General features: G+C 57.7%; 1 protein-coding gene across 3 annotated transcripts in view; it reads left to right on the top strand.

Moving 5' to 3' along the window:
• The window catches only part of LOC111160457 (UDP-GlcNAc:betaGal beta-1,3-N-acetylglucosaminyltransferase like 1), a 76253-nt gene that overhangs the window by 38823 nt on the left and 9825 nt on the right, over window positions 1-27605 (top strand). For 2 of the 3 annotated variants that reach the window (XM_022523600.1, XM_022523599.1), the window contains exons 6-8: window positions 1783-1878; window positions 22029-22124; window positions 25945-26069. In XM_022523600.1, the coding sequence (XP_022379308.1) occupies window positions 1783-1878; window positions 22029-22124; window positions 25945-26069 (317 nt within the window). The remainder of the gene's footprint in view (window positions 1-1782; window positions 1879-22028; window positions 22125-25944; window positions 26070-27605) is intronic. The other variant, XM_022523601.1, reaches the window with a different exon arrangement.

Raw genomic sequence — 27605 nt, 5'->3', positions numbered from 1 at the left:
AAAAAAAAAAAAAAAAAAAAAGAACCGAACACAAAATTATGCAAGCAAAAAAAAATTTTTTTTTAAGATTTCATTTATTTATTAGAGAGACAGAGATCACAAGCAGGCAGAGAGGCAGGCAGAGAGAGAGGAGGAAGCAGGCTCCCCGCTGAGCAGAGAGCCCAACGTGGGGCTCGATCCCAGGACCCTGAGATCATGACCTGAGCCGAAGGCAGGGCATTTAACCCACTGAGCCACCCAGGCGCCCCAAGCAAAAACTTTCTTATGTCTTCGTTAGCGTTCCTGCATTAATATAAATTAATCACCATGCAGATGTGCTATAGACAGCTGAATTTAAGGAATTCAAGAGTCATGGTAGAACTTTTGACAATTTCTTTTTATGTGTTTATTTACTTATGTATTTACTTTAGAGAGAGGGCATGAGCGGGGGGCAGAAGGAGAGGGAGAGAGAGCACACACCTGCTTGGGCAGCCCCGGCCCCCACGGCCCCTGCCGCCCCTCCAACAGAGCTCAAAACCTGGGGACAGCACCACACTTTGGCTTTGGGCTGTGTGCGGGTGTTTGGGATGCCTGTGTGAGACTGCTCCGAGGTGGAGGGTCCCGTCCTCCAGAGTCCGCTGAGGCTGGTCCCCACTGTAGGTATCTGAGCCCGTCGCTGCAGAAGGAGCTGCTCCCTCTGGGGGACACCCAGCAGCACAGGGCCTGCCCCCCCCCCCCACCCAGGTGAGGCTCACAGGGCTCCAGTAAGGGCCCAGGTGTGGCCAGCAGCCGACCCTGACCTGCACTCTCTCCTCCTCAGAGTGGTCACTAAGACCTGCATCACCGAATCAGTCTCCTAAGAAATTATCGGGGGGGGCCCCCCGGGGGGGCTTCATCATTGAGTGTCTACCTTCAGCTCAGGTCATGATCACAGGGTCCTGGGATCAAGCCCTGCATCGGGCTCCCTGCTCAGCCTCTCCCTCTCCCACTCCCCCTGCTTGTGTTCCCTCTCTTGCTGTCTCTCTCTCTGTGTCAAATAAAAAAATAAAATCTTTATAAAAAAAAAAAATTTAGGGCACCTGGGTGGCTCAGTGGGTTAAAGCCTCTGCCTTCGGCTCAGGTCGTGATCTCAGGGTCATGGGATCGAGCCCCACATCGGGCTCTCTGCTCAGCGCGGAGCCTGCTTCCCCCCACCATGCCTGCCTCTCTGCCTGCTTGTGATCTCTGTCTGTCAAATAAATAAATAAATAAAATCTTTTTAAAAAATTAAAATAAAATAAAAAATAATTTTAATTAATTATCAGGGTGCCTGGGTGGTGCTTGGTAAGCCTCCGACTCTTGGTGTTGCCTTGGGTTGTGCTCTCAGGGTCCTGGGATCGAGCCCTGAGCTCAGCAGGGAGCCTGCTCGAGATCCTCTCTCCCTTGCCCTCTGCCCCTCGTGTCTGCCTGAGTCATGGTTCAGGTAGAACCTGCTGAGGTAGCTGGACATCTGACCTTGTGCACAGAGCATTTAATTGTGCATTAAGGGGGAAGGCTTATCGGCGACAGCTCTAACCTGGGGTGATTTCACGGGTGCTGCTGGAACTGGCAGGGTAGGACCGTCCATCATGGGGTCCAGCCTGAACCCTGCATCTCCCTCTCCCCCTTTCCTCCCAGAAGTTGTCCTAGCCCGATCAGATACAAGTCTTTGTTAGTTCCCTGCTGGGTGTGCCAGCCCACGCCAGGTGAGACGTCTGTGGATAGGTATGTGTGCCTGTCAGCCCACGGTGACTGTCTTTTAAGGTCTGTTTTGTTGTCTCACAGATTATCGGTTGCCGAGTAAGGAGAGAGCCCCCCAACTCCACTGAGCGATACACACGGTGGATCAACCAGCTAACGCCGGACCAGCTTCTTACTCAGGTACCCCTGCCCCCATTCGAGAGCCCCCCAGGACATCCTGAGAGCTGTTAGTCCCTGTGTTTGCCTGACCTGTGGGTCTGGGCTGGGAAGGAGCCAGAGCCAGAAGGCAGGTGCGGAAGGCCTGGCTGGAGGCTGGGGAGGGGAAGAGGCGTCCAGGAAAGGCCCAGGTTTTGGGCAGGACTCAGGGACGTCCCCAGGGCAGGCTGCCTTGGAGCAGGGTCTGAGGGAGACGCGCCTTCTGGGTGGGGCTGGCCGGAAAACCAATGTGCAGGCGGTGGGACCCGCAGAGGAAGCGGGACTGCGAGCTCTGGTCCCAGGTTCAGGTCTGCCACGGGGCTAGAGTCCTGGAGTTTGCTTCTGTGTCTGACCTGCCTTGCTAGCTTGTACACTCTGCTCCTCACACACACGCACACACAGAAAGTGCTTCTGCATGTGGACTTACTTGTCACATTTTGAGAAGATGAAGATCCCATGAATGGCCTCTTTAGATGCCAGCGGGAGAGGCAGAACAGCCAGCACATGGGCCCTGCGCAGCCTGCACCCTCCCTCACAGGACAAGGGGGCCTTGAGGTGGGAGCTTGTGGCCATGGGAGGGTGGGGCCTGCAGAGGTGGCTCCAGGCCATGGGTCCGGGGTGCCACTCCTACCTGCCCGTGCCGCTGCCCTACTGTCCCTGGTGGCTTCCCCGCTGGAGCGGAGAAGTCCCTCCCCTGTGGGGCGCAGGGCGCTGCTGCTTGGGGCCTGGCACCACACACAGCCTTCTCCCCGCAGCTGGTACAGTTGCCCAAGGGCACAGAGTGGTTTCGAGGGGTCAAACCTCATGACCCAGAGCCACAGAGACTGCGGAGGGCCTGGCAGTGAGCAGCCCTTGCGCAGAGAAGCAGCCCACGGTCTGTGGCCCTTCCCTCCCAAGAGGGTGGGCCTGTGGGGCTCATGCTTCTGGAATGTGTGCCTTTCTATGGACACGGTCAGGACACGCACTCAGGTTGGCTTTTGTTTTTCTTAACCAAGATCACAGCTGACTCAGTGAAGAGCTGCTAAGGGCTTCATATTCCTAACTGGGGAATTCAGACTCCACACTCAGTGGGAAAGCTTCTGGCCCTGATTTGGGGCACCCAGAGGCTCCTTGGCAGGGCCAGGCCCCGCCCGGCCCCAGCGAGGGTCTGGAGACATGGCGCTGCGCTCTGGAGCTCTGGCAGCTGTGTGCGTCGGCTGTCGGCCTGTGCGCTGGGTTCTCTGGTGGAACATGAGTCATGCGGGGGCTGTGTCGCCCCGCACCGAGGGTGTAGGTTACGTGCCGTGGGCACGTCTGCAGCCAGGAATCCAAGTTCTGAGTCGAGGGCGTTAAGCATCATAGAAATAATTAAGGCAGGGTCCTCTTAAATAGTGTTTTTCTTTATCAAGTTAAGGGAAGATAAAGTCTGACGTTTTCAAAAATAAACTGAAAGAAGCTGATGTTCTCTAAGCCGCTGGTCTGTGCCACGGTGCAGAACCCACCAGCACCCTACCAAGGGGAACAGGCTGGCAGGTGAAGTGGCGGGTGTCCGTCCTCTAAGCTGATCTCATTTGTGAGGTGGGGAGCAGCACGATTCCCAAGGAGCCTGCATCTCCTGAATCAGGGAGACCAAAGGGGAGGCAAGGCCGGACCCCTCCCGGTCCCCCGCCCTGGGGTCTGGCAGCAGGGGCTGGAGGGGGCCGAGGCGGCTGGCCCCTGAGGTCCAGGGCTCAGCCTACACCGCAGGTCAGCACCAGGCCTGGTGAGCAGTGCCGGTGTCCTGGTTCCACCAGGGGCCCCCTCCTGATCCACATGGCAGGGGTGCCCAGGGCTGGTCATGCCCCAGAGGCCAGTGGCCTCCATCAGCTTCATTACCTCAGTTTTGTTCACAGAACTCAAGGGTTTAAGCACAATATCCAGGCTCATTCTTTGACCCACTCATTTGAAGATATTTGGCAACACGCGTGACGGTCTCCATTGGCTGATTTAGAAGACGGTGTCGGGGGGAGGGCTCTGGGTGACAGAGATGCTCTCCTGTCCATGGGGGACGCTCGGGTCTTCCTTGTATAAAGAGACTAAGTTTCACACTCCTCTACCTCTGTGTGCCTTTCCCTTGAAAGTTTGTCCTTCATAGTACAATGATTTTATCTAATTCTAACCCACACTCATGACACTTAAAAACATATAATTTGACACAGACTAAGCTGTACTGTTTTTCTTCATTTTTTTTTTTTTTCATTTAAAGGGAGCATCAGAAAGTGTTTCTGCAGTACAGATTCACAGAACTGACAACTTTCTCTAAAACATACTATGGAGAGGGGAAACTGTATTAATGTCTGTTTCTCTATTAAACCCAGAAGCCAGAGATCTTGGATCTAACATCAGAGTTTATTCTTGTTGCTATGTGGGTGTTAAAATGTCAGAATACTGGAACATTTGTTATCTGTCTAAAGATAGTCTTCCAACAAATTAGAAGTAAGGATAATAAACCACAGGAATCTGGAAATGAGTCATACAATCTCTGCTCTTCTCTAAGAAGAATTCATATCACTTCCTGGTAAGATACCACTAATGAGCCTGCGAATTTCATTAAATGCTCCGTTCTCCTTTAACTGCAAGGCTTTTCCGTTCTGAATACAAACTGAACTCAAAATTTTAAGTCTGTAATCCATAGTTTTGTCTTTTCTGAGTACCAAAAGCATCTAAAAGCGTCCATCAGTAAGCATCTGTCCGTCCTGAGCCTTTTGTGAGAGCGGACTCTGCTTTGGGCAAGGGAGGCCAGAGCTGACGGGCTTGGTGCCGTGTGTATGTTCCTGCAGGCACTGGAAGGAACTACATAGAATTTCTGGGAAGCGCACTTTCCGTTGCTGGCAAAACAAGGGGAGAGACAAAAGCAAACCCCCGGGTCCCCAGAACAGCAGCATGGGCCCCCTAGCCTCGCCTGGGAACTCCTTCTTTTTGACAAACTTCTAAGAAACTGGATTATCTGATTTTTCAGTTGGTGACACATCAGAACCAGAAGGAGACAAAATCAAAAGGGAATCAGGGAGAGCCCAGAGCTTCTGGAACTTCTCACTGCAGCGGCGCGGCCCCCATGCGCCCTGCGCACCTCCCTCCCTGCGCGCACTGCCCCTTACCTGTGCGCGCCCCTCCCCCTACCTGTGCGCGCCCCTCCCCCGTGCGCGATCCCCTTTACCTGTGCGCACCCCTCCTGTGGTCGTTCCTGACTCGTCCCGGCGGATTTGCGGGCCAATCTGGCGAGGAGTCCGCGGACGGCAGCGGTCGGGTAGGAAGCCCGGCTCCGCGGAGGGAAGGGGTCTGCGTCGGGCCGCGGACTCCGCGTGGCGGCTCTGGCATCTGGGCGAGGAAGGGCTCGTTGTGACGCGTCCGGGTCTGGCTCGGGGTCCGCGGTTCCACCTCCTGGTGCGCGCAGCCCGCGCGCCCTCTGCCGGGGCCTGAGCCTGAGCGTCAGCCGCCGGCAGGTGAGTGTAGAAAGTAGCAGCGAGAATGCGTCAGGCCTCTTGGGTCTGTTGCGTCTGCTTCCAAGAATCCTAAGAGGGTTGGGCGCTGCTTCTGCAATTTTCTGTACCTCATTTACACCTAGACCCTACGCTTGGGAGAGAGATGAAGGGGCGATACTAGCCTACGCCAGGCATCAGTAACCAAAGCAGCAGCTTCGATCAAATTGAAGCCAACGTTGCGCTCCTTACCAGTTAGACCAGGGCTGGCAGACTGGGGCTCGGGGCCACGTCTTCTCCTAAGGCGCACAGCCTTGCCCACTTGTTTGTGGGTGGTGGTGGCTGCCCTTGCTCAGGTTGGTGGAGCTGAGTGCCTGCGATGTGGAGGCTGCGGCCAGGAGACCTGGCCATTTGGAGAAAAAGCGTCTACCCTGAGCTGGGCAGCCGCGTGGGGGACTCGCCAGCACCCGGAGGTAACGTCAGGCATTTGTCCACGTGCTGGCCTTGTGGCACCAAGGAGCCACCTAGACGCCGAGCTCGGGTAGGCAGGGGGCTGTCAGCACCGCTTCCCCCAGGGGAGCCTGAGGCATGGCAGCGGGTGCAGAGCGGGGCTTGTTTCCAGCTGGCCCTTACACCGCTCTTCGAACAGTGACAACTTCTCAGAACATTTCAGCCGTGTGCCCTTTTTGTGCAGCATGCTCTCTCGCTCACAAGAAGCAGGTCCAGCAGCTTGGGCAGCGGGGTGAGTCTGTGCTCCTCCTCTCACTGTGAGGCGCCTGGAGCATGGCTCTCGTCCCGCAGAGCCCCGGTCAGCCGGTGGGGTCAGGTGAAGTCAAGGGCATGCCTATGGGACGTGTTCCCAGGGCCTGCACCTTGGGACCCAGAGAGCAGACAGGCACTGGTCACTGCCAGACATGACTGGCCCCCGCCGTCCTCGCTGCCGGCCTTGGGAATCCCTTAGAGTCTGCCGCAGTGATTGGTGACTTGCCTTCAAGTTGCATCGCAGGGGTGGGTGGAAGTATTTCCTAAGAAAACTCTTTTCCTCAAAATTTTAAGATTTTGTTACCGCCTCCCACCCTCACTTGGCCTTTAAAGGAAAAACACGTTTACTCGGCAGACCTGTTTGTCTTCCTTAAGTTATTTGAATGATGTGGCCAGCCAGGTCTCCGTGGGGTCAGCAGATAACCATGCTCACCTGGCACCTGACCCCGTGGTAACTTAGCTGTAGCCAGGGCAGGAGGGCATTAGTCGTTAGAGAATTGCAAAAAGGACGATCCCAGTGGAAGAGAAAAACCACAGCAGGTGTCTGTCGTGAGTCATTTAAATGATTTAAGGAGATGACGTGCAGGGAGCCAGCCTCTGCCTTCCTCCAGGGGAGACGGATCTGCCATGGTGACCGGTCTTCCCTCCAGAAGAAAGAGAAACGTACCATTTGGAAGGTCCCAGTCCTGGGTCTGTGTTGTCCGTTCTGGTTCTGGGCCTCGTCCTTGTTAAGAAACTTTGTTGGGTATCAGCTGTATGTTGTGGAATGGCCGTTTGCTGTTTGCAGTTTAGTGGGAGTAAAGAATGAGCATGAAGCGTTTCCAGAGGAGCTAGGTGTGTCCAGTCTGGAGATTTATGGCAGGCAAGGGCCCTTGAAATAAATGGGGAGACTCCCAGGAGCTCGTTTGCTGTTGTGTGGTTAGACTGCTCAGATCTGGGGGAGGCAGGCGTCCTGTGTTCTCAAGTATACCTGAGCCAAGACAAAACACAGTCTCTCAGGTGTAAGTTGTAGGAGACCCCGGGGTCTTTGAAAAGTAAGGAATGGTTGTGGGAAGCAAAACCAGAGGAGAACTCCATGAGCCGATCTGTCCTTTGGATTTTGAAAACAAGTGGCTTGTTCTGATGGGACCAAAGGAAATGAGCCTTCTTTAGTCTTTCTGTTCCATTTTTGTTGTTTTATTCCTTTGTCCTTTCAGAAGGGGATGAAAGGTTGAGAAGAGCTTGTGTCAGGCTCGCCTGGTGTGGCCCCAAGCCCCGGCCACCTTCCTTGGACACGGGAGCGGGGGTCCCTCCCAGGCTCCTGGTCAGAACAGGACGGTTTTGCGCACTCGCCTGGCCACCAGGGGTCGGTGCGTCCTGGGTGTGCAGCCTGCACCCACCCAAGAGCCCCTCAGAGCTGTCAGCCTGAAGAGGCTGGTGCAGTGGCTGAGGCAGGGACTCGCCCTGTGAGTGTCTGTACTTCCTGCCCAGCGGCCAGCAGCTCGGTGCCCAGAATTCACAGGAGCTCTGCACAGGGATGCTTCCTGGCTCTGACTGCACCGCTGTGGCTTGCTGGGTGTTGTTGGTTTTTTTAAAACCAACACAGATTTATTCACGTACAGTTCTGGGGATCAGAAGTCTGATATCAAGGTGTGGGCAGGGCTGGTTCCTCCTGTTCGCTCCGATTCCAGCCTCCCAAGCTGCCACGTCCCTGGCTTGTGTCCGCTTCCTCTGACCTGCTTCGATGTCCCCTCTCCTTTTCTCTCTCATTAAAGAAATTATTAAGTTGTGGTCAAACACAACACAACTTGTCATCTCAGAAATTTCAGTTTGGTGACCCTGCCAGGGACTGTCCCCACCCAGCGCTGACTCCCCGTTAGCCCTCCCCCAGCCCTGGTACCCTTGCTTGCTTTCCCTCTGGAGGAGTTTTCCTCTTCCAGATACTCTGAACAATATCTGTCCTTGTGCGTCTGACTTTTGTAACATAATGTTCTCAGGTTCATCCATGTTCTAAAGTGTCAGCTTCTTGTTGTTTTTATAGCTAAACGATATTCATCATGGGAACGTACTGTCTGCCCCACATCGTGTTTACCCATTTGTGCTGTGATAGTCCCCGGGTTCCTTCCACCTTCTGGCTGTTGTGAACATTGCCTCGCTTTGTCTGTGTCCCTGTTTCGACTCCCGCGGGCAGACCCAGGAGTGGAATCGCAGGTTCATATGACTATCCTGTGTTTAACGTTTGAGGAACTTCCGAGCTGTTTTCCACAGCAGCTGCTCCATTTTACGTTCCCACCAGCAGAGTATGAGGCTTGCCTGCCATTCTGCTACTTCTCGTCAACACTTGCTGTTTACTGGTTTTTCTGGTTGCCGTGCTAATGGACGTGAAGTGCTATGTCATGGTTTGATTTGCATTTCTCTAACGATTTAGTGATATGGAGTATTTGATGTGCTTCTGGGCCATCTGTGTATCTTTTTTGGGGAATGTGTTTTTGAGTCTTGCCCATTTTTTTAAAGTTGGTTATTTGTCATTGAATTCCAGGCACTCTTTGTATATTGTGGTTGCTAGACCCTTATCAGATGTGTGGTTTGCAGATATTTTCTTTCATACTGTGAGGTATCTTTTCATGCTTTCCATTGTGTTCTTTGAAGCAGAAAAGGTTGTAATTTTGATGAAGTCCAATTTGTGTAGATTGAGGGGTGGGGGGTTGTATGTGCTTTTGGTGTCACATCAAGAAATCCTTGCCTATCCAAGGTCACAAAATTTTTCCTTGTAAGATTATTATAGTTTCAGCTCTTACATTTGGATCTTTATTCCATTTTGAGTTAATTTTTTGTGGATGATATTAGGGAAAGGTTCAGCTTTATCCTTTGCCTGTGAACATCCCTCTCTCCCAACACTGAATGGTCTTGACACCCTTGCTGAAAATCAGTGGGCCATTTGCACGGGTCTGTTTCTAGCCTCTGTTTTGTTCTGCTCATCTTCTGTCTGTGTGGCAACACCACACTGTTGTGATTACCATAGCTTTGTGGCAAATCTTAAAGCTCACTCCGTGGGCGCTTACTTCGTGAGGATGTGAGCCTTCCAGCCCTGTCCTTGCTCTTCCCAAGCTTGTTCTGGCTACTTTGGGTCTCTTTACATGCCATGACTTTTTTTTTTTTTTTTTTTTTTTTTTATTTGACAGAGATCACAAGCTGGCAGAGAGGCAGGCGGGGTGGGGGGTGGGGGAGGGAAGCAGGCTCCCGGCTGAGCAGAGAGCCCGATGCGGGGCTCGATCCCAGGACCCTGAGATCATGACCCGAGCCGAAGACAGAGGCTTAACCCACTGAGCCACTCAGGTGCCCTTCCATGACTTTTATGGTGGGTGTTTTCTCTCCTATGGAAAAGAAAAATAATTAATGATTTACAAAAAATAGATTAGATGAACACAGTCGTGACTTAGACAAAGCTGTGTCTTCTAGACTCTCATGTTGGGGAAAGCCTTCTGACCTGGCTTTTGTTTCTTTTTAAGTTCTGCCTTTAATTGATTTTTTAAGACCTCCAGTCCTGGGGAGGTCATCATAAAAAGTGCTCAGTGAAGAAGTGCATTTGGTCCCCTGGGAGCTGGCGCTGGGAGAGGAACTCGAGAGACCCTCTCAGTCCCGACACGTGCGTGCAGGCACCAAGTCAGAGCCCCCTTCTTCAGGAGGGCACAGCTGGCCTCCGCGAGGGCCCCCAAAACCTCCCCCTCACTCGGGCTGAGCCGTGTGGGACAGGATGCCGGTGCCGGGGGCCCCTTGGTCTGCCTCGGTGCCTCCCCCAAAGCTGGCGAGGGGAGGGGGGCCCAGGAGCGCGCGGGGTGAGGGCACCTGTCTGGGTGCTTCAGAGGGAGGTGACTGATGGAAACTTGCGGGACCGAGGTCTCCTCCGATGGGGTTGGGGGCGCAGGGGTCCGCGGGAGGGGAGGGTGCGGCGTTCTGGGAAAGGCCCGGAGAGACGCAGCCCCGGGAACTTGCGGGTGTTGCGCTCTCGCCTTCCGCGCTTACGGGAACCGGAGCGACCCGGGTGGGCGAGGCCCGAGGGAGGCCCTTGTGCTGCTGGAGGCCGATGCCCGGGAATCTGGTTTGCTGCGGGGTCGGAGGAAACGATCCTTCTTCGTCCCCCGACGGGAGGTGGAAAGGTCAATGTGAAGGTCAAGGCACGGATAGGAGGAAGCCGGTGGGCCTGGACGGGAGTGGGGGAGCGCGGGGCCGCCCGCGGCTGCCTCCCGCTTCTGGGCACCAGAGAGGCCCCGTGACCTCAGGGAGGGGCCGAAGGAGGCCTGTTCCTAGACCGGGGCTGGCGGGGCGAGGCCGCGGACGCCTCTGCGGGTGCTCTCGGTGCTCTCGGGTTCCCTGTGCGCGGTGATGACCGGAGACGGGCGGTGCCTCTGCGTTCCCGCCCCAGGGGGCCCTAGGCTCACGCCCCGCTGCTCGTGCCTGTGCGTGCGTGCGCGCGCTTTGGGGCTCCGACGTGCGTGCGTGAGCGTGTCTGTGTGTGTGCGTGCGCGTGTGCGCGCGCGCGCGCTTTGGGGCTCCAGCGTGCGTGTGTGAGCGTGTCTGTGCGCCCGCGCGCTCTCTGGGGCTCAGGTGTGCGTGCGCGCGTGTGTGCGTGTGCACGCGCACGCTGGGGCTCCAACGTGCGTGCGTGAGCGTGTGTGCGCGCGCATGCTCGTTCTGGGGCTCTGGTGTGCGCGTGCGCGTGCGTGTGTGCGTGTGCGCTTTGGGGCTCCGGCGTGCATGTGCATGTGTGCGTGCGTGCGCTCTGGGACTCTGACGTGCGTGCGCGCGCGCGCCAAGCACCTCAGGTTGGGTTTGTGCCCCGGTTGGCTCCTCTGCGCCTGCCCGGCCCGCAGGGGCTGTTCCCGCCACTCATCTGCGCGCTCGTGGACCGTCCGTGGGATGCGGCGGTGAGAGCCCAGGGCGGGGCGGAGGGCCCTGCGGGCTGTGGGGCGCGCGCAGGCCGGGACAGAGGGTGAGCCGTGGGGATGCCCTGCGAGGCGCCGAGGGGGACGAACGGGGCCCACTGCCCGTCTCACGTGTGGCCCGGCAGTGGCCCGGCGGTGGGCGGGGGTTGCGCACTAGTCCCCCCCAGGGCAGCGCCAGGCGCCCCGACCCGAGCTCCAAACGCACGCCCTCCGAGTCCCTCACCGGCGGGCCGGTGCGTCCTGTGCCTTCTCCCGAGGATCGCAGTGTCCGGTGCGCTGGGCCTGGGGGACACTGACGAACTCGTCCCCAAGCGAAGACCCCGTCAGCGGCCGTGCGGACGAGGACGGGGGTCTCGCGGGCCGCGGTTGTCCCTGCGGGACCGTTCCCTGGGGGGCGAGACGGCCAACGCACGCGTCGTGTGCGCGGGGGAGCATCGTGTCGAGCCCGAAGCCCGCTGAGGGCCCGCGTCCCCCAGCCCTGCTGTCGGTGGAGCCGGACCCGCCGCTGTGGCCGGGCCCCACACCCCCACCCACCGCCTCCTCCGTCCGACCCCGGCCACAGGCCTCGGCAGGAGGCTCCGCGTGGCGCCCCAGATGGCCCAGCGACCGGCAGTGCAGCCTGGAGCCCCCTCAGAGGGTTCAACGACCCCCAGGGCCTCCCCACCCAGACCCGGGGCATCTGCTTCGTGGTCACACCGCCGGGGACGCTGAGGAAAAGCCACATGCACGCGGGCGCTCGGTATCCGGCTGCACAGCGTGCCGGGGAAGGCTGTCCCTTAAGGGTCCTTGGCGGGGCTGCTGTTGAGACCACCGCCTTGGACGAGCTGCCCCTCTGCACCCTGCAAAGCCACACCTGCCTCCCAGGGCTGCCGTCTCTCAGCCGTCCAACCTGGGAATGGCGTCCCTGCCTTTGGGAAGAAGACTGGCCTGGAGTCCCTGCACCTGGGTTTGGGCCCCTAGGCTGGGCCCTGGTTGGGGCTAGAAGCAGACCAGCAGACACCCCAGAATTTCAAGAGATATGTGGAAACTGGACCGCTGTGGGGTCTGCACACAGCCACACAAGAGGGACCTGCGACTGCCCCAGAGCACAGGTGTGCTCCACAAAGACGTGAGAGCCTCACGGAGAGTGAAACCTGCAGCCTGTCCCTGCGGCCTACACACGGGCCCATCACCTGAGGTGTGGGGAGCGTCACCGGGTGGCTAAGCCCGCGGCACGTGCAGTGTCCGGGTGCCGCTCTCGCTTGGGGGAGGAGAAGCCATCCGTGGAATCTGCCACCGCGTGGGCACAGGTGGTCGGCGCAGCAGAGCCCTGGGTGACTGCCTTTCTGTAGACACCGGCAACAACTAAGGGGAACAGGGTTTCAGAATTTAAAGGGAAGTACGTTGAGAATGACATACGGGGGAATCTCAGCGAGGATAGAAATTATCTTAAAACAGAAGGCGGCTGTAGAGTTGGAAAGTATGTACTTGTAATTGAAACGAAAAGCTCACTGGAGGGGCCCAACGCCACACATGAGCTTAGAGGCGACCGCACAATACAGCCACGGGGGCCGAGCAAATAGTGACGCGTCTGGGATCCTCTAGGGGGACGGGTGATGGAGGCTGCTGACATGTTAGCGTCCTAAACTTAGTTTGGAAATAATTGCTAGTTTCTCCATCTGAATCTGTCTGGACTTTGTGATTGAATAGACACCAGCCAACGCGGCCGCCAGGGGAGTGCAGCCCTCGGGAGTGCAGCAGGAGTGAGGCACTGCCACAGCAGGGGTGGAGGTGTGCGCGCAGCAGGTGTGAGGCGTGGGTGCACACAGGTGGAGGTGCACATGCGTTAGGGGTAGAGGTGTGCGCGCAGCAGGGGTGAGGCGTGCATGCAGCAGGGGTGGAGGTGGGTAGAGCTAGGGGGCTCTGGGGGGGTCTGGAGTCAGCCCTGCAGGAGGCAGGCTTAGGGGCTCTGCTCCCCATCCCATGCCAGGCTCGCTGCTCCCGCCATCAGCCTTCCTGCTGGCGGATCCCCCCGTCACCCAAGGGCCAAGTCTCCGTCTTCCCGGACGTGCTTTACCACTTGGCAGACGAGGCACCAGGAGGCAAATTTCAAATTTCGAGAAAAGTGGGAGTTGTACGTTTATTAAGCAAATTTTCCTGCTCCTGCCTACCTTGGAGAGCAGCAGCCGGGTCCCAGTAGGAAGTGAGGCTCAGAACCATGGAGCGGCCCTGAGAGGCAGAGGCTGGGCCGCTGGAACGGTGCTCCGCACACACGCCCAGACCCACGTGGGGTGTGAAGGGCTCGGAGGGGTGTCTGAGCTTGGGCCCTCGGGGAGTTCACTGTAAGCACAAGGGAGCAAATGGTTTTTACCTTATGCCAAATTAGTTCGTGTTGTGGTGTGTCAAGCTTGCTTGAACAGGGCAAGGAAACATGTGAAGATTTCCCTGGTACGCAGGTAGGTTTAGAGCTGGGGCTAGTAACTCTCATGTCACCTTGAGCATTGCGTTTTCTGGATAAAACGAAGAGGCGCCAGTGAGAAGCGTCCAGGGTAGTCTTGTTGCCCAGACGCACCTGTGAGCTCCAGCACCTCTGTCCGGCCTTAGTTGGTGTGGGGCTCAGGGCCAGCGGTGGTGGGGATGGGCTGGGCCGGCGGCAGTGGCAAGAGGAGCCCATTGGCCCAGAGCAGCTGGAGCTGCCCTGTCCACCGTGGCAAAGATGTGACGCGCATCCGGGAAGAGCTGGTCCTGGGTCACCTGTGTCAGCGAGAGCTCCCGATGCGCGTGGGAACCCAGCACTCGGGACGGCCTTTTCTCCAGGACTCGCTCTTGACTGTCGCCCCGACGGGCTCCTCTGCACTGAGCCGTGCAGCCCCAGCTCCCCCGTGCACACCATTCTACTGCGGGTGTGCACACACACTCCCTGTACCTCTCCGCACAGACCTCACACGTGCCAATGCCCACATCCTGTATGAGAAAGGGCAGAGGTCACCTCCCGACCACGGTGCCTGGAGCTGGCCTGGCCCAACCACCTCTGCCTGTTGTGCACACGGACAGGACCTCCAGTGCCTGTGTGTGGCCCGCGTGCCCTCCGCTGGCTGTGCCCCTGAGGGACTCCCGGGCCTGGGAGCCCAGAGGGGTCTTTGCCTGCATGAAGAGCTTGGAGCTCCAGGAAACTAGGTGCTGCAGCCTTGAGGAGGAACTGCTCTCACGGAGTGAGGGCCCTGCACCCACAGGCTGGGCGCCAGCAAGGTGCGGCCTGTGGCCCGTGGGCACTGCACCGTCCGTGGTTCCTACCCCAGTGGCCTCGGGCCGTCTCCGGGTCCATGCCACATGCATCCTGCAGCCAAAGCCATTACTGCTCCAACGGCCAGGTGGGCAGAGACGTTCTGAAATCTAAAACCCCGTTTTCTTGAACCCCCTTCCTCCGGGAGGGGCAGGGGCGTTTGGTTTGGCTGCTGACCCCAGGCCCTGTGTGCGCCCGCAGACAGCCCCTGGGGTCGCTGGTCTTCACCCCTTCTGCTTTGGTTCCTGAGGGTGAAAAACACAAGGGCCTGGCCAGGGGCACCCGGTCCATGGAGGACAGAGTCATGTCCGGCACCGCTGGCCAAGCCGAGCACCCTGAGCTGCCCCTTTTGAGCCGGGTGTCCCTGCTCTCTGCAGGAAAGCTTCCTGGGTGGGCCCATGAGCCTTGGGCCGTGGTCGTGGCCGGCCTAGCGTGGGCACACGGGGCAGGGCGGCCTCTGAGCCCTCCTGATTCAGAGGCAGGTCTGTCCTCCCGGGAGCCCGAGTCCAGAAGCTGGCAGGCGGGTCGCACACTGCGGGAATGTCGGCGTCAGCGGCTGGCTGCAAGCGTCTCAGACCTGAGCTGTGCCTGGGGACTCTGCTCGGGAAGCGCCTGGGGAGGGGGGACAGGTGCAGGAGCCAGGACTGGCCAACAGGGGGCAGAGAGAGGTCAGACGGCATGTGGGGGTCATGTGGAGACGGTGTCTGGGCAAGAACATTGTTCCAGGCGCTGGAGGTGTCTGCTGGGTGCCTCCGGGGGGCGCCGTGGCCGCTGCGGTTGGAGGGAGGGAGACACCAGCGTGATGCCCAGGGCCGGCGTGGCCATCCAGGGCTCAGCAGCCAGGGGAACGCGTGAAGGGCGACACGTGCAAGGCTGTTCCTTTCCAGCCGCTCTGACTGTGGACCTCTTAGCACGCTCCAGAAGGTTCCCTCAGAAAGGACTGCGGCCGCCCAGAGCCTCAGCCCCAGCCTGGCCGCGGTAAGCCCGCCTGTGTCTGCGCCCGTGCCTGGTCTTTGTGCCCCCGCGGAACGTGGCGTGCCGTTCATCCTCACGCCTCCATGGGGCGGCTGCAGGACACGCGCTCACCGTTGCTCTTCCCCGTTTCACCGAGTTGTGAGAGTTCTCTTGGACTCCAGAAACGCGTCCCTCCCCAGATCGGTGTGCCCGACGGACGCGTGAGCGTTCCCTCGAGCCCCTGGGTGGTCCTGTCGTTTCTTACCTGATCGTTCGAAGAGGTGACGTTTTCAGTTTGGATGAAATCCAGGCTATTAATTTTCCTTTTCATTTTGCAGATTTTTGCTCTATTTTATGAAAATCGCCTAGGCTCCACTTGCAAGCATTTCCCTATGTGCGTCTTCTAGAAGTTTTGTGGTTCTATCTCTCGCGTCCGCGTTGAGGTAAACGCCGTGTGTGGGGTGAGGTGAGGGTTGGTCTGCTCGCCTTAGACCCGGCCCCGCTCTCCCTTCTGTGCACAGTCCGGCCCGATCTGTTGTCCCGGGCAGAGGTGCCGGGCCACCACGGGAATAGGCTCTCCGGTCGCCATCCCGGTCCAGAGGCCGGTTCTCGGGCTTTCACCGCAGACGAGATGGTGGCCCTTAGCAGGCTGAGTAAATTCCTTTCTGTTCTTGGTGTTCTGAGAGGTTGTGCCTTGTACCTTGATTGTGTGTTGGGTTTTGTCAAATGCTTTTCCTGTATCTATCAAAATGTTCATATTTTTTTCCTGATTCTCAAATGTTAAACCAAACTTGAATGTGTAGGATCAGCACATCGTGGTCAAGACGGTCGCATGTCTGGATCAGATTGTCGACAATCTGTGAGGGACTCATGCATCGCTGTCCACAAGGGACAGCGCGCTGTGGTTTCCTGGTGGTATTTTTGTCTGGTTTTGGCCGCACGTTAATGCTGACCTTCTTAGGCGGGTTGAAATACTCTTCCCTCCCTTATTTTATGAAGGCGTTTGTGAGATCGGTGTTCTCCCCTGCTTTAATGGTTGGTAGCATGCACCCGTGACGGTTTTAGGTTATGAATTCCACTGTTTAACTGTTTGGATTTCTGTTCTTAACTGGCATCTCTCAAGGGGTTTGTCCGCCGTATCTGAACTGTTGAACTCCTGGTCTAAACGTGTGAATAATCCCCTTTCTCCCTTGTTAGCGTCTTTGGCTGACATTCGGCCCATTCTGCTTGGGCCTGTGCTCTCTGTGCTCCCAGATGCCCTCCCTCTCTCCAGAGGTGACCGCCATCCCAGATCGGCCTTTGCTGTGTGTTTCCTTCTACTTCTTTCAACCGTCTGCATCGCTAAAGAAAGACCGATTGCTTTATAGACAGACACTGAGTTCTGGCCGATAGAAAAATAATGAGCCAAAAATGCAAGCCAAAATAGAGTTAGTGGTTTTTTAATAGTTATATTAAAAAGGCATAAAGAAGTAGATGAGTTTAATTATAATAATATATTTTATTTAACTAATATACACAAAATGTTATTTCAACACGTAACCAATAGAAAAATACCAATGAGATATAATGTTCTTTTTTCATACTACGTCTTCAGAATCATGTGTGTGGTTTTTGTCTGTTTGTTTTAAGATTTTATTTGTTTATTTGACAAAGAGAGATCACAAGTAGGCAGAGAGGCAGGCAGAGAGGGGGGGAAGCAGGCTCCCCACTGAGCAGAGAGCCCGATGCGGGGCTCGATCCCAGGACCCTGGAATCATGACCTGAGCCGAAGGCAGAGGCTTAACCCACTGAGCCACCCAGGCGCCCCCAGAATCCTGTGTGTTACACTCGCTGCCGGTCCACCAGGCCCAGCTCCCACACCCGAAACCCATGTGCTTGGGGACTGGGCATCAGGTGTTCAGCTGCAGGCAACCTACCAGAAAATGCCTGTGGATTTTCACTAAGTAGGAGTTGAAAACAGGGTGCCTAGGTCTTGCTTTGCAAAAGTTCCCAAATAGCATTATGAGACCAGTTTTTTCTTAGTCAAAGAAGGAATGGAGCACATTTGTGGGGACTGATGTGTTTGGGTTTGCTAGAAAGTGCTGGTGTTCAGGGGCCCGTCTGTAGTGTCTGGGGATGGGGAGCCCCTGGATTCCAGGACCCTCGAACCCCTCCCACACACCAAAAACCTGATTTGTGGAAAGCAAGGCACGAGGTCCCTGATCCCAAGAGCCAGACAGGCCACCCCAGGGAGTTGGTCTAGCTACAGGCCCGCTGGTCTGATTTCTGTCTCTAGAGATTAGAAGTCCCATCTTTAGGGTTTTGTGTAGATGAAGGTTGCCTTCCTTGACTCCGTGAAGGCCACCACTATCTGTCTACCCATGGCTGTGCTCGGAGCTGTGGAGGGGAGGCCCCCTGCGCTCTGTTCCACGGTGTCTGTGGCTCGTGTTGAATAACATTTGCATTGCTTCCAGTTTTGTCCATTGTGCTTTCAATGTTCGCAGTTTTTGCTTGGATGTAGCTCTTATTTTCCTGGGACACCCAGGGTGGCACGGCTGGTTGTGCAGATAGTCTGGGTACCCGTACTGCTGTTTGCAAGTAGGTGTGTGCGCACCGTCCCTTCCCCGTGTCTAAGATTGCATCTGGTGGTGTCAGTCTTTGATTTTAGCGTCCGAGAGGCTGTCTTGTGTCTCATTACAGCCAGATTTCCCTGCCCCTGGCACCCACTTCCCTTGACCCCAGGTGAGGAATGGGGAGAATGCCCTACCGTTTCCAGACACCCCTGGAAATGTTACCATATGTAGGAGAGGGGTCTTTGTAGAGGGGCCTGAGGGTCTTGTGATGGGAGACGATCCTAGACTGGGCAGGCGGGCAGGGCACGCAGGTGTTGTGAAGATGAAAGTCCTCCCGGACCAACCCGCCCGAACATTAACGTGACCCCAGTCAGTACCCCAGCAGGCTTTATCGCAGAAATCGACCAACTCAAAAAAAAAGGGGGGGGGGGAGAAAGAAATTGGCCAACTTATTGCAAAATCTTTTGGAAATGGAAAAATTTAGAACAGCCAAAATCCACGTGGACAAGAGCAGAGTTAGAGGCCGGCACTGCCGGACTCCATGGCCGTGTGTCGGCACAAGGACAGACACACAGACCACTCATCTCTTATGGACAGGGTCAGTGGAAAAGATGTGCTGGGACATCCATATGTCCACGTGCAAAAAAACTGAACTTGGAAAAATTCACACCATTTATAAAAAATTAACTTAAAACGGATCCTGGAACTAAATGCGAAACTTAATACCATGAAGCTTACGGAAGAGAACAGAAAAAAACTTCTTTGTGATCGTGGGTTAGACAAGAAGCCATGGGGTGAGACACGGCTGCTCTGGTCCTGAGAGGGACCCCGAGAGGGACCCCAGTCCCTGGGGTCTGGTGGGCTTCATCAGCCCAGTGGATGTCGTGAAGGATGAACCCGGAGACGGGTGTGGCTACAGGACATGTCCAGCAAAGGCCTCGAGTCCCGAGTGGGAGAGTTCTATGGAGCTCTGTGGAGTCTGAGGACACAAACATCCCAGTAAAAAGGGGACCAGTGACTTGAATGCATGCTCCATCAGGCTCGGTGTCTGGATGGCGAATTAGCACAGCCTCAGGGGCATTAGGAGGGTATGGCGTGCCCGGTGAGACAGGTGTGTGTCTACCTCTTAGCCTGAAATGAGAAAGGCCGTGGTACCAGTGTTTGTGGGATGTGGCCGGCTGGAGCGGAGCCAGGGTCGGCTGGAGCAGAAAGAACCTTGGGACAGCAGAGCCATTTTCTAGGAGCTCCTGCTCTGCACCTGCCATACCCACCGCCCCCCCGCCATGTGCTCCGTCTGCACAGAGACCACACGCCTTGGGCTGCCCGTGGGCCCATCCGCAGGCGTGTGGAAAAGCCCGTGTGGTTGACGGAGCGCAGGACACCAGAGAGGAGGAGGGCAGGCGTTGGGACCCGTTGGCGCAGCACCTAGGAAATGCTGGCCGCTTCTTGTGACGGAAAGTGAGCCAGCGGTTGCCTGTGTTGGGGGTGGGGGGCGGCCCGGGCACGAGGAAGCTTGCAGGGGCGGCCAGCTCAGAACCAGGAGAGGTGTGTGGCTCAGGCGTGCACACGTGGGTGAGTTTTTCCAGCTGTGTGTGCACGTGTGTAGCCTGCTGCATACTTTAGTGGAACTACAGAAGTCCCGTAACCAAGGGGAGATGCCTGTGGGCAGCCAGATGCACGCTCTGGAGCTTGGGGGCAATTAGGGGTCTGGGGGTGGCCCACGGAGCCGCGCTCTCAGCACCCCCACACTGGAGATGAAGGGTGTGCCTGTCATGGCGGCATGTTTATGTCCCCCACATTCAACATAGCAGAATTGGGGGACCTTTGGGAGGCGATCAGGTTAGAGGAGGTCATGGGGGTGAGGCCCCTGCGATGGGACCAGTGGCCTTGTCAGAAGTGACAGCAGAGCTTGCGGAAGAAGGTGGCTCCCTGGCAGCAGCAGGCTCTCGGGGCTCCGACACCCGCCTCCAGAGCTGTGGTATCTGCTGGACCAGCCCCACGTGTGGTGCCGACGGCAGCCCGTGTCCACGGAGACGGTGCCGATGAGCAGGAGGGGACAGCGGTGCTGGGAGTGGTCATGGCCTTCCTTGCGCCCCCCTCACCGGTCCCAGCTCACTGCCTGCTGGGCCCCCTTCCCCCATACACCCCACACAGCATCAAATTAAAACAAGATTCATTCACAGTCTAAAGGGCTCTGGAACTGTAGCCGGGCGAATTTCTGAGAGGCTGTTGAACCTCAGGCCCCATCCCGCTGGCCCCCCGACCTCTGGGCTCCCCCAGGCTGCAGGGCGGGTCTGCAGTGCCGGAAACAGTGCTTGGAACAGGGCCCGTGTGCCCAGCCTCAGCCCCGCTCTGGCTCATTTCTTCGCAAGTTTCCAAAGAGAGAAGTCCACGAGGGGGTGTCTCCTGTCCCCGTGGCCGCTGTCGTCCCCACGGAGAGATGCGAGGCTTCCAAGGGGAGCGAGAGACTGCAGGTGGGTCTCTCCTCACTAGCCCATCCGCACGCCGGCAGAGCCGTAGAAGCACTCGGGACTCGGTGTGCCTGTGTGCGAGCTCCTCCGTGTCTCGGAGTTTGTTTTGTAAACAGATGCCTGGAAAAAACATTCAGAAGTGAGAACACTTAGTTGTCCCCAAGTTATCACAGCTGTTAATAAAATAATAAAGCCGGCTGTTTTCCCCTTTTCGGGAACAGCTCTGAGTCCCGCCGCATGTGCACAGATTCGTGGAACCACCCAGCCTGGCTCATTCTGTGTAAAATGGTGACAGGTGTCTGGACGTGTGCTTCAGGGCTCTGCATGCCCCTCGTCCCCAGGAAAATGCAGGTTATGAGACGGTCAGACAGGCCACGGGTGCTTCCCACAAAGAGGAAGTCCAGGGATGTTCGTGGTGGACACTGCGTTCCCAAGAACTGCTAACAGCGCCCACGTGGGGTGGACATGTGTGGGCTGGAGTGAGGGGCCTCAGAGCCGGGGGGGCTCCAGGCAAACACAGGTGATGCCGTCCTCCCCGAGCGCCACAGAAGCCAGCCCAGGCGGCGGAGGGAGCTGCTGAGGAGAGCGGGTGTCTGCTCTGTGGCCTGTGGGAGGAGGCAGGCCTGTCCTCACGGGGCCGTGGAAACCCCGTCCAGGTACACGCGGTGCTCGGACAGCATGGGGTTTCAGGAGCCGACTCTGTAGGAAAATCCACGCATGACTTTTGCCTCCCCAAACACTTAACTGCTGATAGCCGTGCGTGGGCCAGAAGCCTCATCCGTAGCGTAACGGCAATAACGCATGTATTCTGGTCTGTTCCTCCAGTAAAATAAGCCAGAGAAAAGAAAACGTTACTAAGAAAATCATAAGGAAAAAGCGTTTACAGCACCGTCTTGTATTGACTTTTAAAAATTCCCGTGTACATAGACCCGCGCAGTTCACACCTGTGTTGTGCGATACAGCGGTGCTCTGAGAACTTGTGGAAACACTTCCTGCCACGGCGGCGGGGGCACCTGGTTCCCCCGGGGCCCCAGGCTGCGGCGTAATTCCCACCCGCTTCCAGGCCGCACAACGAGGGAGAGACTGTCCGAGATTCTGGATTCTGGATCCAGCCTGGGACTGAGGATCTGGCCTGTTCTCGTGGGCGTCGTGTGCTCATGCCGTGCCTTTGACCTGCCATTGGCCAGAGTCCAGATTTTATCCTTTAGAAGTGCCTGCGTTTGTGGAAGACTGCGACGGGGGGTGGCAATTCGTGCAGCGTGGGACAGAGCTCGCTGACCCTCCGGACCTTTGCGTTTCTTTGTGGGACGTCGTGGGCTTCGTGTTTCTGTTTTAAGTGCTCTCCCAGCCTCTCGTGGGTCTGGCCATACCTTCTGCTGCTGCTTTAGTCAGTTTTCGATGTACGTGTCTTTGGAGGATCCCATCCGTTTCATCTGAACATGGCAGTTCTCTCTTGCCACGACTAAAAGCAATATGTTTACTTCTGTCTTCAGGTGAAACTTTACCGTCCGTCAAAAGCGGGGGGGACTCCTCCTCGAACACAGTCAGCGAGCGAGCGCTCACCCAGGGTCAGGATCAGGACCCAGGTGGAGCCACGGATGCTTCCGGCCCCTCCTCTGCCATCCCCCACCTGGTGGGTCTGGCTGGAAAGTCCCTTGAACGTCTGTTCCTACGGAGAAGAGCAGATTCTTTTGTCACTTTCTGAATTACATTTTGTGGAAAATAAATTGTATGTTGTTTGTGACGAGCTATTACTTTCTGGTATTTGCTTTTAGGTTTTTACCTCCAATGGCCCGACTGTGATTATGCCCACCTGGTTCTGCTCTCGAGCATGGTTTTCCCACGTGGGCCCATTTGATGAAGGCGGGCAAGTAAGTGTGGGCCCTCGTGGATCCCCTCCTCTGGGGTCAGGGGAGGTGCCGTCATCCCCTCGGTGTCAGCCCCCCAGCCCTACCCACTTGTGGGTACTGTGCTCCCTGTGGGGACCCAGGGCTTCAGAAACATCTTCTGTAAAGGCTGGTCCAGCCCTCCTGCCGCTGGCTGGGCCCAGCTTCCCCGAGCACGTCTGGGGCCCTGGCACCCGCTGGGGATTTCTGTGTGAGGGCTGCAGGCGCCCAGGACCCAGGCCTCCTCATCCTGCTGTAAAGCTGTCAGCCCTGCTGCCGCGGTGACTACAGGAGAGGGACAGGTGGCCCTGGGACAGAATGCCCAGGCTGGGCTCTTCCCTAAAGCCTCTCCTACCTGTGGGGCCCCACCTGCAGCGCTCAGCCCACACTGAGCTCTAGCGTGTGTCCCAGAAATGAGACCCGACCTCTCGCCTGGGCTCCCTCGGCCCCACCCCACACCCCACGGTCGTACAGTTAATGCTCCTACACCCAATTAAAAAGTTAAGTTTAGGGTCCGTTTGTTTATTTTCCCTTAAACTTCCCTTAAATGAGGCTTTGAGAACGTGAGGCTGGTCTGCACAGTGGGAGGAGGTGGAGTGGGCGTGTGAAGGGCTCATCAGGCCTTTGCTACTGGACTGGGATGAGGCCCCATACCCACAACCCCCGCCGGCTGCTGGGCTGGGGGCAGGAGGGAGCCTGGACACACAGAGGGTCTGGGCCACAGGGCTCTGGAGACCCCGGGCTGGGAGGCAGGGGCAGCGACTCCGGCCTTGCAACCTTGGCCACTGTCCTGCTGTGAGCCCCTTCTGCTCTGAGCCTGCTTCCCTCCTGTCGACATCACGGCCGGCCCCGTGGACCCTCAGCTCAGGGCCAAGTCCATCCCCATCCTGACTTCACCCAGCCTCCCTTCATGCCTGTCATTTTGGAGGGAGAGGGCTCCACTGCCCCCCCCATGCTGGACCGAGTCCCTCACAGCTGCCCAGACTCAGCCTCCAGGAGGAGAGCCGTTCTCACACATCTACCGGCCAGCGCCCCCGGGGGACCGGCCAGCAGCGTCTGCAGTAGAACGGGAATTGGGCCTGCCCCAGGCCGGTCTCCCTGCCGTGCAGGCTGCCACCAGCAGCACCTCACATTCCCAGGGTTGGCCTGAGCAGGGAGCACGTGTGCCACCATCCCGCCATGCTCCTCCTGGCCCTGGCCTGGCCACCCCTCGCAGGCACATGGGTCCGTACTGACTAGCCTTCCTGTCTCACCCCCTGCTGGGATGGGCGACCAGGTCGCGTTGTCCCGGATGTGTGCTGACTCATGGTCTTAGGGTGTTGGGCACTATCCCTGTGCTCCTGTTTCTCCCCCAAATCCACACAATGGAGAGAACTTGTATGCATGTGGCACGACCCTGCCCCGGGGCCCCCAGTCCCAGGGCCTCCGCTCCACCAGGGGCAGCAGACAGCACAGCGAAGATCTCCCTGATGGTGCAACAGCAGCCTGGTGGCGGGAAGCCCCAGCAGGTGGCCCTCTTCTGACAGGTGCTGTGGAAGCCACTGTTCTGGTTGGGCCATGAATCCATGCTTTTATGTTCTTCGGTAGAAAACAGCCCAGAAACTCATCAGGAGACGGTCCCTGGGAAACCTCGATCTAAAGGTCTGACACACCCTAACTCGCAGCCCGGAGCAGTCTCAGAATTCAAAGTACGTCAGGATTTTCAGCTCAAAGTAATTCTTCCTGGAGAAGCCGCCCCTGGAGGCAAAGAAAGCCCATGCATCCCTTTGTATGGGGGCTCGGCGACCAGAGATCAGGGATCAGGGGCCAGAGATTGAGGACCAGAGATCAGAGACCAGGGACCAGGAACCTAGAGACTAGGAACCAGCAATCAGAGTTACGGGACTATGGATCAGGGACCAAAGATCATATTTCAGGCACTAGGGGTCAGAAGTCAGAGACCAGGTATCAGAGGTTGGGGATCAGGAAGACGGGGTTAGGGGCCAGAACTAGATCTGTGATGGGGCTGGGGCAAGTGTGGGGTCTGGGGCGTAAGGAGGCAGATCACGGATGGCAGCAGAGCCCACCACCAAGAGAAGGACATCAGTGTTTCCACCGTTCTTTGATGCCATCCCCAGAGAAACCGGTCGAGCCGAAGTTGTTCAGAGAACCGGACGTTGGGGACTGACCTTCAGGTGACTTTCCTTGGGCCATTGAAGAGCCAGGGTCTACCCAGGGCTAAGAGCCCAGGGTTCCTCCTCTGCGGAGAGAAGGGCAAGTGGCCGAAGCAGCAGGAAGCAGTCCAGGTGCTGAATGACAGAGCAGGGGACCAGGGTGTGGACCGGTGACTCTGCGAGTGTGCTGGGGCCGGGGGCACGGAGACAGTGGTGAGCTGGAACAGGCAAGGTGGACGGCTTTTTTTTTTTTTGTCAGAGAGAGAGAGAGGGAGAGAGAGCGAGCACAGGCAGACAGAATGGCAGGCAGAGGCAGAGGGAGAAGCAGGCTCCCCGCCGAGCAAGGAGCCCGATGTGGGACTCGATCCCAGGATGCTGGGATCATGACCTGAGCCGAAGGCAGCTGCTTAACCAACTGAGCCACCCAGGCGTCCCGGTGGACGGCTTTTTAATCAGGAAAGGCACTAGCAGAGGCGGCTGGTGGGGGCCGGGAGTCTGAGGTTTGGAGGTGGGTACAGGCCTGGCCCAGGACCGCGTCCAGCCGTGGTGAGCAGCCTCGGTGCCAGGCTCAGGAATCGGAATGCCCCCAGGAGGCCCTTACGCGAAGAGAAAAGTAACGGAAGGGCTCTTGTTGGTTCTGAGCTGGCCCTGGGAGAGCAGGCTGGCCTGGGTGGGAAGGCCTGGAGAGGCTCGTCACTGCCCCAGGGGGACTGGAGGCCCAGAGAGGCCACGCGGCGGATGCTTTTCCAATGTGCTTTTTCTGTCTGATGGGAAGAGCGGAGGGGAGGCCGCCCGCCCTCCCCTCCCCACGCAGCCCCAAGGCCCTGCGGTGGCCGAGACTTCCCGTGTTCGTTTGCGTTTCCCGGGTGACTGAGGTGCTGAAGGACTGACCGTTTATTTTAGGACGTGTGCAGATCCGTTGCCCACTTCCCGGTGGCCGGTGTTGGCGTCGTCGGGGGTCGGCGTTCTCTGTCCGGTAGCTGCTCGGGGAGGTTTCCTCCCGTCGCGGTCTCTGTGTTCTGGGATCTCCTCCCTTCCGCTTGCCTGCCCCTCCCGAGTTCTGTCCTGTGGACTTCGGGACAGTGAGGCCGCGGCTTCCATCCTGGGTTTGTCTGCTTTGTCCCCGCCCTGTGGTGCCGCTCGGGACGCCAGCCTGTGCCTGCAGCCGCGTCTCCTGGCGATGTCAGTGACGAGGCCCCTGCACTGCCGCTCCGCTCGCGGTTGCACCCCTAGTGCCGCGCTGTGGACAGTGGGGAGGTGGGCGAGAGCCAGACCCCTCCGCACCTCGATGTCGGCTGTGGGATCGAGGAGAGCCCAGGGAGCAGACCCGGCGTCTGGCGTCCAGCTTCCATGGTCGAGGCTGAGCACGGCCGCCCGCCGGGCTAGTGGGAGGCTGGAGGCTGAGGTCTCACGAGCCAGGGAACCCCCCAAGAAAGCTCCCGGGCCTGCAGAGAGAGACCCCGTCAGTGGGGAGGGCTGGTCCTCGGGCTGCCGGCCACACGCGCCGGTGACACCAGTGCCTCCTGCCTTGATGTGAGCCCCACGTGCCGGCGGCCGGGCCGCAAGGAATGCACATGCGGGAAGCATCGGCCACCGGTGGGTCTTCTGTCAAAAACCCCAGCGATGGATGACGCGTCTTTTGTGCCCTGCAGGGTGTGCCCGAGGACCTGCTGTTCTTCTACGACCACCTCAGGAAGGGCGGCGGGGTCGTCCGCGTGGACCAGAGCCTCCTCCTCTACCGCTACCTCCCAGACGCCGCCACCCACTCTGTCCTCGAGTAGGTGGGCCCCGGGGCTCCAGACGTGGTGTGGGGGCCGCTGAGGGCGTGGGCTGCCGACGCTGGTCCCGGGGTCAGGTCTCTCACACGAGGCGGGAAATCTGGGCGCAGGGCCAGGCCAGGCGTGCAGAGCCTGTGGCCTTCGTGGGGGGCAGGGGCTGTCTCAGGGCCGGTGGACGAGGGCTCCCAGGACAGAGGCTGCAGGTCTGTGTGCTTTTCTGTGGCGAGAGAACCCACGCGTAGGTGTTCCTTGGAAGTCTTGATCTCTGCGCCGGGAGGGGACGGGAGCCCCAAAGTGAGCCAGGCACGCGTCTGACTTGGTTACTGTTGGCCCAGTGTGCCCTCTCTGCCCCCACTGAGGGGGCCTGTCACTCCCTCTGTCCCTCCCCTGCCGGCCCGCATGTCCCCAGGGGCCGGTGTGCACTTGGGGCGCGCTGCTAGGGCGGCGGGTGTGCAACGCAGAGGAGGGGTGTTGTGTCTTCCGTTTGAACTGTGTGTGTGTGTCACGTGTGTGTCACCGTGAGAAGGCTGTTGTGACACCGCTTGCTTTGGGGGACGGGTGCGCATTCATCTTCCGGAGGTGGGGTTGGCTGTGCTTCCTCGGAGGGCGTGACCCCTGGCTTCCCCGTGGGGCAGCTCCGTTTGGGGGGCTCTGGCGTCCCCCTCCACCGTCGCGTGCGGTGCCATCTCAGGGTCCCGCGTTGCTTCAGGAGGTCCTTGGGCATTTGCACGCGCGTTGAAATTCAGTTTCTTTGTTTTCAGCTGAAGAACTTGATTTTGGTTATTTGTTGTTAAGTCCGCACTTTTCCACGGTAGCTTTACGGGACCTCCGTTCTTTGGGTTTGCTGTCACACCGCTGACTCCGTGCGAGTGTGATCTGCGCCACGGGGTAGAGGTCCCGTCACAGGAGGACGGAGCGGTCCCTGGTGTGTGCTGTGCGTCTCATCAGTCTCCAAGCCCATGAACACAACCAGACGGAAGTAGGCAAATTACAGATTTCCTGCACAGTTCCAGCTGGAGGTTTTGGGTCCGTTTCAGTGACTGGGAGAAGCAGGGAGCCCTGCAAGGCGCAGAGGACTGGGATTAGCCCTCGGCCCGGCCGGCATTTATAGACTGTGGCACTCAGCTGCAGAACACGTTCCATTAAGGTGCAAGACCGACAGCTCTGGATCCATTTCAAATGATTAAAATCACACAAGGTGTGTTTTATAACCACATAGAATTAGATGTCATTCACACATCTTAAAAAATCTAAAATATTTGGAAAGTAAGCAACCAAGGGAGGAAATCAGAAAAAAATTCAATTTGATGAAATTAAAATGGTATGTCAGAATTTGTGGAATTCACTAAAGCACACAATCTATACACTTGCAACGAACAACTGGAAAAAAAACACAATCAAGAAACATGTATTATGGGGGCGCCTGGGTGGCTCAGTGGTTAAAGCCTCCGCCTTCAGCTCAGCTCATGGTCCCAGGGTCCTGGGATCGAGTCCCGCATCGGGCCCTCTGCTCAGCGGGGAGCTGCTTCCCTTTC

This window comes from Enhydra lutris, unplaced genomic scaffold (genome assembly GCF_002288905.1).
Source record: "Enhydra lutris kenyoni isolate GAN:26980312 unplaced genomic scaffold, ASM228890v2 scaffoldscaffold75, whole genome shotgun sequence".
NCBI classification, from domain to species: Eukaryota; Metazoa; Chordata; class Mammalia; order Carnivora; family Mustelidae; genus Enhydra; species Enhydra lutris.
This window is presented reverse-complemented; position numbering and strand designations above follow the sequence as displayed.